At 38.7% G+C, this 13,599-nt stretch overlaps 1 protein-coding gene across 1 annotated transcript in view; it reads left to right on the top strand.

Moving 5' to 3' along the window:
* The window catches only part of LOC150086860 (uncharacterized), a 414,998-nt gene that overhangs the window by 369,252 nt on the left and 32,147 nt on the right, over nt 1–13,599 (top strand). The window contains exon 18 of the mRNA XM_090372302.1: nt 8,537–8,671. Within this exon, the coding sequence (XP_090228428.1) occupies nt 8,537–8,671 (135 nt within the window). The remainder of the gene's footprint in view (nt 1–8,536; nt 8,672–13,599) is intronic.

Genomic DNA, 13,599 nt, shown 5'->3' with positions numbered 1-13,599 from the left:
TTGTCTAGATGATCCTACAATGCATATTTAACAAGGTGACTCCATTATTTTACCCAAACAGAAGTTAAACTAACTGTTCTGTAATTACTCGTGTCACCCTTCGTTCCCCCTTTGTGAATTGGGGATACATTTGCACATCTCCAGTCCATGGGGACCTCCCCTGAGTCCAAAGATGCTCTCATAATTATGGCTAAGGGTTTGCTTAGTTGCTTTGCCGCCTCCTTTAATATAACTGGATTGATCCCATCCACCCCAGGTGCCTTTCTTATGTTTAACTTCAACAATTTCTCCTCCACTTTGCTCTCAGTGATTAGCATTAGCATTAGTAGAGGCATTTGATGCAAGAAAGCAAGCTTATGCAGCATCAGCCAAAAAAAAAAAAAAAAAACCACTTCCACTTCACCCCTCTGTTCGTTCAAAATACCTGTCCAGCTGAGCCTTAAACTTATTTAGGCTATCAACCTCCACTACAAGGGATGGAAGTCTGTTCCACCAACCAACCACCTGCTGGCTAAAGGCAAAATTATTACAAAATCATTAAGCACCCTGCTGCAATTTGAAAACCTTCTGCCATTTTCAAACCTTAATAACTCCTCATGTGTGGATGTAGATGCAAAATACTCATTCAGTTTGTTTGCTATCTGAGCAGGATCATTAACAGTCGAACCATCGATATCAAGTGGACCAATCAGATTTATCCCCTTCCTTTTAGAGTTTATATAAGTAAAGAAATCCTTGCAGTTTTTCTTAGCATTCTTTGCCAAAGATTTCTCGTAATCTGCCTTCGTCTGCCTAACCTCCTTTGTGACCTGATTACAGACTAGCTTATATCTGCCATAGGCTTCTGAGTCGCTTGATAATTTATATGCATCCCATGCATTTTTCTTCTCTGTCACAAGTCTCATTCATTTGATAACCATTTAGGCCTAAACCTTGAACAATATTTCTTAATAGGTATGAAACTTTTAGTAGCTTCCACGATTAATTCCTTGAATGCTTCCCACTTAGAATTTACTGTTGGTAACATTGTCAGTTGATCCTACTGTACAGAATTTAAAAACTGTTTGAGACCACTGTACTCACCTTTACGGAAGCAAAAACCCTTTCATTTACCCCTGATGGTAATTTTATATTTTTAAGTAAATATCACATCAGTACACTGTGATCACTAACACCTAGTGGTTCCTTTAATGCAAATTCTTAATACCCGAATGATCACTGCTGATAACCTGAACATGCTGCTGCAGAAAACAATCATCCAATAAATCCACAAAAGTCTTACTAGTGTGTGAGTGACCAATCTACAAGTTCCAGTCAATATGTGGGAAGTTAAAATCCCCCATTATAAGACATTCTGATTTACTAGCCCACTCTATTATTTCTCTGTACAATTGTTCATTGTAATCATTCAAGTCATTAATCCTAGAACACACTCCTACTCTTATTTTTGCTTTCACAGTGCTTATGTCACACCAAACTGACTCAGTAGTGTACTGTTCATCTATATCAACTGGATGCACTTCTTTTGATTTTATTTTTTTCTTAATTAATAGCATGACACCTCCTCCCTTTCTATCCTTTCTGTACACATTGTATCCCCAAATTCCAATTCTGCATTCCTAATATCAATGTGACACTACGTCTCTGATATCCCAACAATATCTGCCTTTGATGTTTTCAGCAATACCTCAAATTCATCAAATTTATTCACCAAACTCCTAGCATTGGTATACATGCAAGCATACATGCACCTATTCCTAGTTACCCTGACACATCTCATATACCCACCTGTTTCACGATGACTGCCATCAGTCCCTGAAACCCCCAGCACCTCTCACTCCAGGTTGCTACTTATTCTAATAGAAGTTGTGCAAGAATCACCTTCACCTCTGCCTATGGCTACTTTTAACCTTTTAGTCTGTGAATCCCCCCAAGCTAGCAATTTTCCGACCCACCTAAAACTGCCTCGATAGCATCAGCAAATATTCTTGCACCCTTTCTATTTAAGTGTATCCCATCCCTGTAGAAGCAGTCTCTCCTGTTAACAAGCACAGACTATGCTGAAAAAAATTCTACCCCTTGAGCCTTGCAAATTCCCTCTAGGGCCAAATTGATTGACAAGGTTCTCATCGTGTACTCCTTCCTGTCGTGTCTGGGCAGAATTGCAGGCACTTCGAAATTTAATTGATTGTCTTTGACCTATATATTCACCTGTGTAAAGTTTTTAGAATCTATTTATTGTTAAAAGTCTATAAATCATACATTTTGCAGCTATTTATTCCCATATATATATTTGTATATATACATTTTATATATTTAATTTTTTCATACTTGAAACACATGACTTGTAGATTCTTTTAATAAGCAAATTCTGAAAACTTTATGCACGGCAGGTTGTTAGAATATTTAGTTGAAAATTCTTGCTATAGACATCAGAATAGTTTCATTTTAAGAAGAGTTTCCCAGCTTCGTGCAAAATTTCATACTATAATTTGTTTTAAAAATATAATCATTCATTTCTACAGAACAAAAAAAATCATGCAACACTTTTCACTCTGGTAGCATCAAGCAGGCAGTCTAATCAATTTCTTTTATGAATATTGCAAAAGCAGACTGAAACGTGCCAAAACAGGTTTCATTCATCAGGTGAGATGCTCAGTTGTCTGGTAGTATAAAATTCAGTCTTATTACTTTACATATGATTTTTTTTTTTTTTTTGTTACAAAACCCCCAAACAAGAAAGGTATTAGAACCTATCTGTGTATAGGTTGCAGGCTGAGAAGACAGAAGGTACTTGTTGACATTAGACTTGAATTTGTGTAGATTGTAATTTCCAGGAAATACATGTGAAAGAAGGTTGTTCCAATAAACAGAAGTAGAAGGGATAAATGAGGAAGAGGGAAAGTTGGTTCTGTGAGCTTGGGATTGTACAGTGAATGTATGCTGACTGGTTGCAGCACATGTTCAGACTGGTTTAGAAGAAAGTGGTGAAATTGCAGATGCCAATTCAGAAATTGGCATTTATTAGCATTAGCATTAGTAGTGGCATATGATGCAAGAAAGCAAGCTTATGCAGCATCAGCCAAAAGAAAAAAAACGCTCCTATTTCACCCCTCCGTTTGTTCCAAGTACCTGTCCAGCTCAGCCTTATTTAGGCTATCAACTTCCACAACAAAGGATGGAAGTCTGTTCCACCAACCAACCACCCGCTGGCTAAAGGCAAACTTCTGCACATCTTTCCTACATCTGTGTTTCCTCAATTTGAATTTATGCTCTCTCAAATGATTATTCTGAGCAAGAGGAAGAATTCCATTAGCATTGAGCATGCTCAAGCCATTCAAGGCTTTATACCTAGGAAATCAACTCATACGCCGACCATTAAATAACTAAAGTTTTTTACAAATAATATCAGAAATAAAATCAAAAACAAATTATTTATAATAAACTAATAGTTGTATATTATGGAATGCTAAAAGCTGAATAAAAATCATTTACTATAAAATATGCTAAAATAAAGATTTAAATTAAAAGTGCTAAAAATCATGAAAAACCTGAAACTTTCGAGAGCGTTAGCTCCCTTCTTCAACAGTAATAAGACTTCCTGCAACATAACATCTCTTTATATAGCAGGCTCACGGTATTTCTCCACATGGTTCTATCGGAACATGGACAGAATCAGAAGTGGAAATGGCTCAGGTACATGGCAAACAAAATCGTTCATCCGAACTTAATACAATTGCTTCAAAAATGGGAGGAATACACATACCTCTATCTCTATTCATAGTATTCTTACTGGATGAGCCAATCCGTAAACCGTCGATACAAGGCTTTATACAACTCAATCAGATCACCTCACAGGTGCCTAGTCTCCAGACACTGTAATTTGCAAAATTTAAGCCTTTCTTCATAAGAGAACCCTTTGTTCCATTCACTAATCTTGTTGCTCTTCTCTGTACTCGTTCCAACAGCATTATATCCTTCCTAAAATGAGGCATCCAGACCTGTATACAGTACTTGAGGTGTAGCCTGACCATTGCCTTATATAAGGGGATAATCACCTCCTTATCCCTGCTAGAAAAATTCCTGAATATCATTGACAAGACACGAGCTATTCTTGCAGACTGTCTGTACTGCTCAGATATATCTGACTTCATATCTGACTGCACAATTACCCCCAAGTCCTTTTCGTTCTCCACCACTGTCAGTGTAGTACCACAGAGTTGTTACGTCACTGTGGGATTGCTGCTTCCCATATATAGTACTTTACATTTGTCAATGTTAAACTTCATTTGCCACCTCTCAGCCCATCTACTCAACTTTTCTAGATTCTGTTGCAGCAGCGTACTGTCATTAGTGTCCTTAACAACCCTGCCAACCTTCGTATCGTCTGCAAACTTGGACATTAAGCTTGATATACCATCATCAATATCATTTATAAATACAGAAAACAACAATGGATCCAATATTGAACCCTGAGGGACTCCACTAATAACATTAGTCCACGATGAGCAGTGTCCATTGATTACCACTCTCTGTCTTCTCCCCCTTAACCATCCCTTTATCCATAGCAGCAATTTGCCTCCAATGCCACACTGCTCCAATTTGTGCAGCAGTCTTCCATGTGCAACAGTATCAAAAGCCTTTCTAAGATCCAAATATATAATATCAAAGTTATTCCCTGCATCCAGTTCTTTTGTGACTGCATCATTAGTATCGAATCAAATTGGTCAGGCAAGACTTTCCCTTAAGAAAACCATGTTGTGTCCGAGCTATAACTGAAGTCTTGTCTAAATGATCCTGCAGTGCTTCTTTAACTAGTGCCTCCATTAATTTTCCTGGAACAGAAGTTAAACTCACAGGTCTATAATTACTTGTGTCAGCCTTTGATCCTCCTTTATGAATTGGGGTCACATTTGCACATCTCCAGTGTATGTGTACCTCCCCTGAGTCCAAAGAAGCTCTCATGGCTAAGGGTTTGCTTACTTCCTTTGTTGCCTCCTTTAATATAACTGGATAGATCCCATCCACCTCGGGTGCCTTTTTTATGTTTATCTTCAACAATTTCTCCTCCACTTTCCTCTCAGTTATTACAAAATCATCCAGCTCACTGCCAGAGTTTAACTCACCTATGGCATTCCCCTCCCTGAATAACTCCTCATGGGTGAATGTAGATGCAAAATACTCATTTAGTTTGTTAGCCACCTGAGCAGGATCATCAACAGTTGAACCATCAATATCCAGTGGACCAATCTGATTCATCTAGAGGTTTACATAGGTAAAGAACTCTTTTGTTGTTTTTCTTTGCATCTGGTGAGTATGGGCTTGGCACACCCAGGGTCCTGAGCTGGATATCATCATTCTTCTCTTCCTTGGTGACTCCCTTATACTTTTGACTCTCTCTCTCTCTCTCTCTCTCTCTCTCTCTCTCTCTCTCTCTCTCTCTCTCTCTCTCTCTCTCAGGGTTACTCGGGAACTTTTTTTTTCCCTGGTGCAGCATAAGCCTTGGGCTTCCTTGCATCATATGGATAATAATAACAAGCTAATAACAATAATCTCTCTTTGCCTGCCTAATCTCCTTTGTGACTCGGTTACAGACCAGTTTATATCTATCATAGGCTTCCATGTCACCCATTAATTTATATGTATCCCATGCATTTTTCTTCTCTGCCACATGTCTCACTAGTTCATCTGATATCCATTTAGGCCTAAACCTTGAACAATATTTCATAGTTGGTATGTAGAGCCTAGTAGCTTCCAAGATAAATTCTTTGAATGCTTCCCATTTTGAATTTGCTGTTGGTAACATCATCAGTTGTTACCGTACAGAATTTAAATACTGTCTCAGACCACCGCAGTCACCTTTATGAAAGCAATAACCCTTCCCTTATAATCCCTCATCAGAAACTGCACATCTGTGAGGCATTATCACTTTACAAATGAATAATGACTTTATTTTAGAGAGGAATAATTCTGAATTTTTGTCATGATTATTGTTTATTCCCTTGGCATTTAATTGTTTAATCTTTTTTTTTTTTTTTTTTTTTGATGAGAACATTGTATATATTTCCATCATATACTCACGAGCCAAAACATTATCAACACCCCTGTCTCCATGAGTAGACACATCTCACAGCATCTAGGCATGACATCACCAACTGGTACAGCACTCATAGTGGTGGCAACGGTAGTGTCTTTTAGTTTGCCAGCATGTAACCTATGCAATGGGGAAAGGGAAGGACTTGACAAAGTTTGAACAGCAAATGATATGTGGTGCCAGGAAAGATGGAGCCAGCATCCTAGCAACTGTTTGAGAGCCACTATAGTGAAGGTGGCATGGTATTTGGGATCAGGCACCACCGGTGGCTTCCCACATCTGCGCTGTATGTATATGTTTATGAGTGATGAAATGCAGAACTACTGCAAAAGCCAGGAAAAGTGTAGTGTCTAGTTTATGTAGTATTGCATTTTGTTCTATTGTGTAGTATTGTGGCCACAGGGCCCCTAATGGGACCCTATGTTGCCCTACGCCACCACTGGGAGGTGAGCCAGGCTGCCCATTATACTCGGTCCAGTTTCTGCCAGGGTTGCCTGGGCTTACAAAAAGGAGGATGAGTGAGGGTAGATAGCATGAGAGTAGGATTCAGAGTCAGGAGGAAGATAGAAGGACGAAGGCGTCCTTCGGTTGGTAGTGAGGGATTAAGAGTGGGTTACTACCTGTTCTGGGACCCCTCCTAGTAGATAGACAGGGAAAAGTTGATAGAATTGCAAGGCTAGAGTCCCTGCATAGAGAGGGTCATCATTTGGCAGCTGTTTTCATTGATTCATCCAAATGAGTTTCCTTTAATTATTAGTTTGCTGATCTTGCTGCTGCTGCTGGCTGAGCTGTGATAGAATTGTCCTCTTGATCTCAAAAGTAGCTCGTGCAAAGGCTGAGAGCTGTTTGTAGGTGTCATTGTTAGCAAGGAAGTGGTGCTCCTCACCATGAGGGAGAGACAGTAGAGATGTGAGCATGTGGCTTCTAGGGGCATGGTAAAGGTGGCAAGCATATGCTCCCAATTTTTGTCTTCTCTGCAGACACACAGAGAGAGAGAGAGAGTGTTATCACCAATTCCTAGTTTGATCAACTTGGCTTTGAAGGAACCATGGCCCGTTAATATATGTGCAAGGTGCAGGCCTTACATATATATTAATCATAGAGACATCTGGTACAAATCTGTGGTTGACTTGTCCTTTGGTCAAGGTAGTCCAGTCAGTCCTACTGCCATCTGTGGGATACAATGTTTTTCCTTTCCTGTTTCTGGTTGTTGGAGAGGTTAAGAACATAGTCCATGATTGTCATTGACAGCGATTTCCTGTGGTGGTATAAGAGCCCTCTTGCAATCACTTCCATATGCAAAGGGAGCACACCCGCCAGAACCCGAAGTGTAGGTGTGCAGATGGTGCAGCATGCCCTGGTGATGGTGAGTAAGGTATGCCTTTATATTGTATCCAGTTTTCTTCTATTTCTTTTGAGGATTACTCTGTGGCACCAGGCACCTGCACCATAGCAGATAGCAGGGAGCAGAAGATTCCTTGTAGATGATTCTTAATGTTCTTCTTTTTAGACTTCCAGTCACCTCTTGTAATTTTGGAAATCATGCCTGTGTATTTCCTGATCTTTTCTGCAAGATGTTGTAGATGCATGTGGAAGGTAAATGTTTGCATCTGTAATGAAAATCAGGTCATTCGCAAAATCTAGAAGTTTTGTATACTTTGTATTGGTATTCAGGAGCTCATTTAGTACAATTGACCAGAACATTGGCCTGAGTGTAGATCCCTGGGGGTAACCTTTGGTGACAACTCTGGAGGATTCTTGGTATTTTATACAGACCATGACTGTGTGAGACTGTCTGAGACAATGGATGGCTCACGATCCCTCAGTTAATGGTAGACTATAACCAGGGTGCACAGAGAAATATTTCTGAACACACCATCCTCTTGCATATAGGCCTATAGAGTTAATTATTTCATCTCCATTGAACACACACACACTCACTGACATATCCTACCTCAGCATTGTTTTAGACCAAGTTTTTCCTTACATGGTGACAGTATATCCAGATGACATGGGACTCTTTCAGCAAGGTAATGTCTTGTGTCATAAGGCCTGCATCATGCAGGAATGGTTCAAGAATCATGTTCAAGCATTTTGCATACTACTCTGGTCGCCAAATTCCCCCAACATTAATTCCATTGAACATTTGTGGGATGCAGCATTTGCGAATATACACCAGTATCTTGCTCCATTGCCAAACTCTGGGATGTTATTCTGTCCAGCTGGTCCAGGATACCTGAGGACATCTTGGTCTCATGGAGTCAATGCCACGCAGGTATGGGCAAGTGGTTATTGCAGTGAAAAGCAGCCCAACATGCTATTAGGCAAGTGGTCATAATGTTTTGGCTTATGAGAATATTACTGTATGATAAAATGATTATTTATTTTTTTATTTGGTAAAATACATTGAAACAGACTTCAGAATAAATTATTGTCTTTCAGAACATTCCAGTAAAGACAGTGGGACAGGTGACAGTGCACAGAGAAGTAGCGATGAGCTGTTACCGCCTGAAGTATCTAACCACAATAATTTAGGTCTTCCTGCAGATAAAAACCATTTCAGTCATCTTGTTAGAGGTAGGAAATTATAATTATTTTCTGCCAGTTTTACTGGCTGTTGGGTTTTTGTAAGGAGCATAATTCTTATCGTGCATTGTTTTCTTTCTCTTTGATAAGAAATAATGGAATCTTTTATTATGAATAAATGCTTTATTTAAAAATTTCCTTTAAGTTCTGGAATTGCCGACCCGGCTAGCCGTGTGGATAAAGTGCCTGCCTGGCAACTCAAAGGTCGTGAGTTCGAATCCCGCCTCGGGCTTGGATCAGAGTTGTGCAAAAACCTTGGAAGGTGCATTATGGTCACAGAAGCCAATGTGCCAACAACTAACAAAAAAAAAAAAAAAAAAGTTCTGGAATGAATTTCTGATTCCAAATTGTTCCATTGAGATAGAACAACCACTATGATATCCCAGTTAAAAAAAAATTTTATTTTGGATAATTCAGAATCATTAGATGTTTGCATATCCTCTTCTGAGATAATTTGGTAAAACAAAAACAATCAAATTAATATAAATTTTAGAAGAAATCCCATTAATAAAAATTAATGGAGAATGATTGTTATACCTTAGATGTGGTAATAGCCACAAAACCTTTTTTTTTTTTTTTTTTTGCTTTGTCAGACTATATTCATTTCTAAATTTCAGTTCTCTGCAATTAGCCATTTTCTATTTGACTGGTCTTCAAAGTGATGCAGTTTATCATTGATATTTTTTTTTTTTTTTTTAACTTGGCAGCAGTGGTGTTGCCACCTTGTTGCAAGCACAGTAGTAGTTCTGACAGGGGTCAGATTTCTTTATGATGTTGGGAAAACCTTTTGAGTGTTTTTGAATTCTTGGATAGTACCAGTATTTTGTCTTTCCTTAATGAATTGCAATACTTTTTAAATTGCATGTAACTTTTTGTTTTTTTTAATAAAATATTAGATATTTTTTAGATTTTTTTATACATTTTGTAAAATTCTGTTTTTTACACCTTTTATATTAGAAAAAAACAAAATAATAATTATGCTGCTGAAAACTAAAAAAAAAAACATTTTAGACAAGATATAGATTCAAATATGCACATGCACACGTGTTTTTGAGATTACACATATATTTTTAAAAAAATAAAAAATACATATATACATTTGATATTATTAGTTCCAATTTCAGATTTATTTTAAATTTGACACACTTCATTGCATGTAATATTTCAAATTACATCTTGCTGCCTGCAGAGTAGTATTCATTTTGAGAGAATATTGAGTTCTGTGATCTTATCTTTATTATGCAAAAATGATAATATATCTTATATAACTTCTATAAGACAGCAGATGTTTATAAAAGTAGTGAGAGAGAAAAGCAAATAACTTAGAACTGTAAACAAACAAATTTGAAATAACAGTGTTTTATCAATGTTGGTGTTTCAAGTCAACTGCTACTATTCATGCAAATATGCAAATTTAATGAAAATGTTAGGCCGCATCTGGAGACCTCATTTTAGAAGGATGTGGAGCTGCTGGAATGATTACAGAGAAGGGCAACGAGATTGGTGAGGGGGAAAAAAGGGTGCTCTTACCAAGAAAGCTCAATTTCTGCAAATTGCAGTGTCTGGAGACTGCGAGGTGATCTGATTGAGTGTTTAAGGCTTTGAATGAATTGAACTATCTCAATGCTGATAGGATTCTTTTTCTTGCTCAAATGACACATGAGGGGGGCACAAATTCAAGTTTAGCATTAGTATTAGCAGAGGCATACGATGCAAAAAAGCAAGCTTATACAGCATCAACCAAAAAAAACCCCTTCATTTCACCTATCCATTCATTCCAAATGTTTGTCTAGTTCTGCCTTGAATTTATTTAAGCTATTAACTTCCAGAAAGACAGATGGAAGTTTTTAGCAAACAACTACCTGCTGGCTAATGGCAAATTTCTGCACATTTTTTCAACAACTGTCTTTCCTCAATTTCAGTTTATGTCCTCTTGGGTTTGTAATCTGTGCAACAGGAAGAAGCCTATCATCATTGAGCCTGCTCAATCTGTTCAAGGCCTTATACACCTCAATCAGATTGCCTCGAAGGTGCCTAGTCTCCAGACACACTGCAATTTGCGGACTTTAGCCTTTCTTTGTAAGAGCACCCCAATTGTTCCCCTCACCAGTCTTGTTGCTCTTCTTTGTACTCATTCTAGCACTCTACATCCTTCCTAAAATGAGGCTTCCAGACTGTATGCAGTACTCAAGGTGTGGCCTGACCATTGCCTTATACAAGGAAATAATCACCTCCTTATCCCTGCTCAAAAAAATCCTGTACATCCTTGACAAACCCATGACCTACTGTGGCAGCCTGTCTGCACCAGTCAGAAAACTTCATATCTGACTGCACAATTACCCCAAGGTCTCTTTCATTCTCCACTACCCTAAGTATAACACCACTCAGTTGGTATTTTACTCTGAGGTTACTGCTACCCAAATGAAGTACTTTGCATTTGTCAATGTTAAACTTCAGTTGCCACTTCTCAGCCCAACTTTTCCAGATCCTGTTGCAGCAGCATACTGTCATTACTGTTATTAAAAATCCTGCCAACCTTTGTATCATCTGAAAACTTTGAGATCAAGCTTAATATACCTTCATCAATATCATTGATAAATATACAAAACAACAATGGGCCGAAGACTGAATGCTGGGGAACACCACTAATAACATTAGCCCACGAAGAGCTGTGTCCATTGATTGCCACTCTGTCTTCTCCCACTCGACCATCCTTTTATCCATTGTAGCAACTTACCCTTAATGCCATGCTGCTCCAATTTGTATAGTAGTCTTCCATGTGCAACAGTATCAAAAGCTTTCCTGAAATCCAAGTATATGATATCAAAATTATATTTTGCATCCAGCTCCTATGTGACCATGTCATAGTATCCAAAATTGATAAAGGACAGATATAGAAAGATGTATGGAAGTTTACCTTTAGCCAGTGGATGGTTGATTGCTGGAACAAACTTCCATCTGTCGTTGTGGAAGTTGATAGCTTAAATAAATTCAAGGATGAACTAGACAAGATATTGGAGGGAATGAATAGGTGAAATGGGAGGTGTCTTTTTTTTTTTTTTTTTTTTTAAGCCGATGCTGATAAGCTTGCTTTTTTGCATCATTTGCCACTCCCAATGCTAAAAGGAATCTGAAAGGTTCTTGCATGCAATTACTCTGAAAACCTTGAAAAATTACTTCAGAAACCATTGCAGCAAAAGTTGATTATATTTAGGAAGGCTGAAAAAATTTCAGATTTTTAATCATTGATTTACTATTGATGCAGGATTATTATTTCAGAAAAGTCTATCAAATTCCCCTTGTTGCTACCAGGTTAAAGATATGATTCTATTTAAAGTTTGAGTTCTCAAAAGGATTCCACATCTGCAAAAGTTTGAAACACCACTGAATTAAATATTTGATTTAGTTGTAAAGTTTATCATTTTGATTTTAAGTAAATCTAAATCTTGCTTTGCACTTTTATCATTTGTGGGAAAATTCTTTGAGACCACACTTCCTACCATTGTCAGGCACTTAATTGTTCACCGATCCATGTCTTCTTTCTCCATTAGTTCATAGTACAGCTGACACTGAAAAGCATCCATATCATATTTTTATATGAATTTATATTCATATTCTGTTTTTAGAATACACACACACACATATATATATATACAAAATTATATACACTACATTATATATCCTTAATGTTTTGATACTTCTTGTTTATTTACACCTTGTATAGGAAATTTGTGTATTATTAATTGGATGCTCGTACTCATAAGTCGCCTTCTTTCTCCATTAGTTCATAGAACAACTGACACTGAAATGTATCCATATCTATTTTTGTATCCTGTATTCTGTTTTTAGAATGCGCATGTACACCGGTGATCCAAAACATTATGACCAGCAAGTTGTTATGCAAATTGAAGCAACTGCTGGTGAACTACAGCACATGCACGGGTCAGGACACGGTATAAAAAACACCTGATACTGAGCTCCATTAATCAGTGTTACTTTTGTTCTTCAGATGGGAAAGGCAGTGGACTTGAGTGAGTTTGACAAAGGCCAAATTGTAATGGCCAGACGACTGGGTCAGAGCATATCTGAAACGGCACGGCTGGTGGGATGCTCGTGGTTAGCCATGGTTAGTACCTACTGAAAGTGGTCCGAGGAGGAAAAACCCACGAACTGCTGGAGAAGCGTTGGACGACGACGGCTCATTGAGGCTTGAGGTGAGCGAAGGCTCTCCCGGATGGTATGTGGCAACAGAAGGGTGACTGTGGCACAACTCGCTGGTAATTGTAATGTTGGTGACAGGAGTAATGTGTCACAACACACACACACACACACACACAGTACATTGAACCATGCTGAAAATGGGGCTGCATAGCTGCTGGCCGCTCCAAGTGCCCGTGCTAACCATGGTTCACCAACAACAGTGCCTACAATGGGCACATGAGCATCAAAACTGGACCTTGAGCGATTGGAAGAAAGTTATCTGGTCTGATGAATCACATTTCCTGTTGCTCCATGTGGTTGGCCAGTTATGTGTGCATCGTTTAACTGGGGAAGTGATGGTGCCTGTATGCATCATGGGATGAAAACAAGCCGGTGGTGGCGGTGTCGTGCTTTGGGCGATGTTCTGCTGGGATAACCTACGTCCAGTCATCCATATGCTGGGCACTCTGACATCTACCACCTACCTAAACATCATTGCTGACCAGGTACACCCTTTCATGGCAATGGTCTTCCCCTCTGGTGGTGCCATCTTTCAGCAGGATAATCTGCCATGCTACACTGCCCGGATTGTTCGAGACTGGTTCGCAGAACATGAGGAAGACTTCCAGGTATTGCCCTGGCCTCCAAATTTCCCAGACATCAATCCCATCAAGCATCTGTGGTTTGTGTTGGAACAGCAACTTCCATCTGCAGTCTCA

Source organism: Mastigoproctus giganteus, chromosome 4 (genome assembly GCF_048544385.1).
Source record: "Mastigoproctus giganteus isolate SK-2022 chromosome 4, ASM4854438v1, whole genome shotgun sequence".
NCBI classification, from domain to species: Eukaryota; Metazoa; Arthropoda; class Arachnida; order Uropygi; family Thelyphonidae; genus Mastigoproctus; species Mastigoproctus giganteus.
This window is presented reverse-complemented; position numbering and strand designations above follow the sequence as displayed.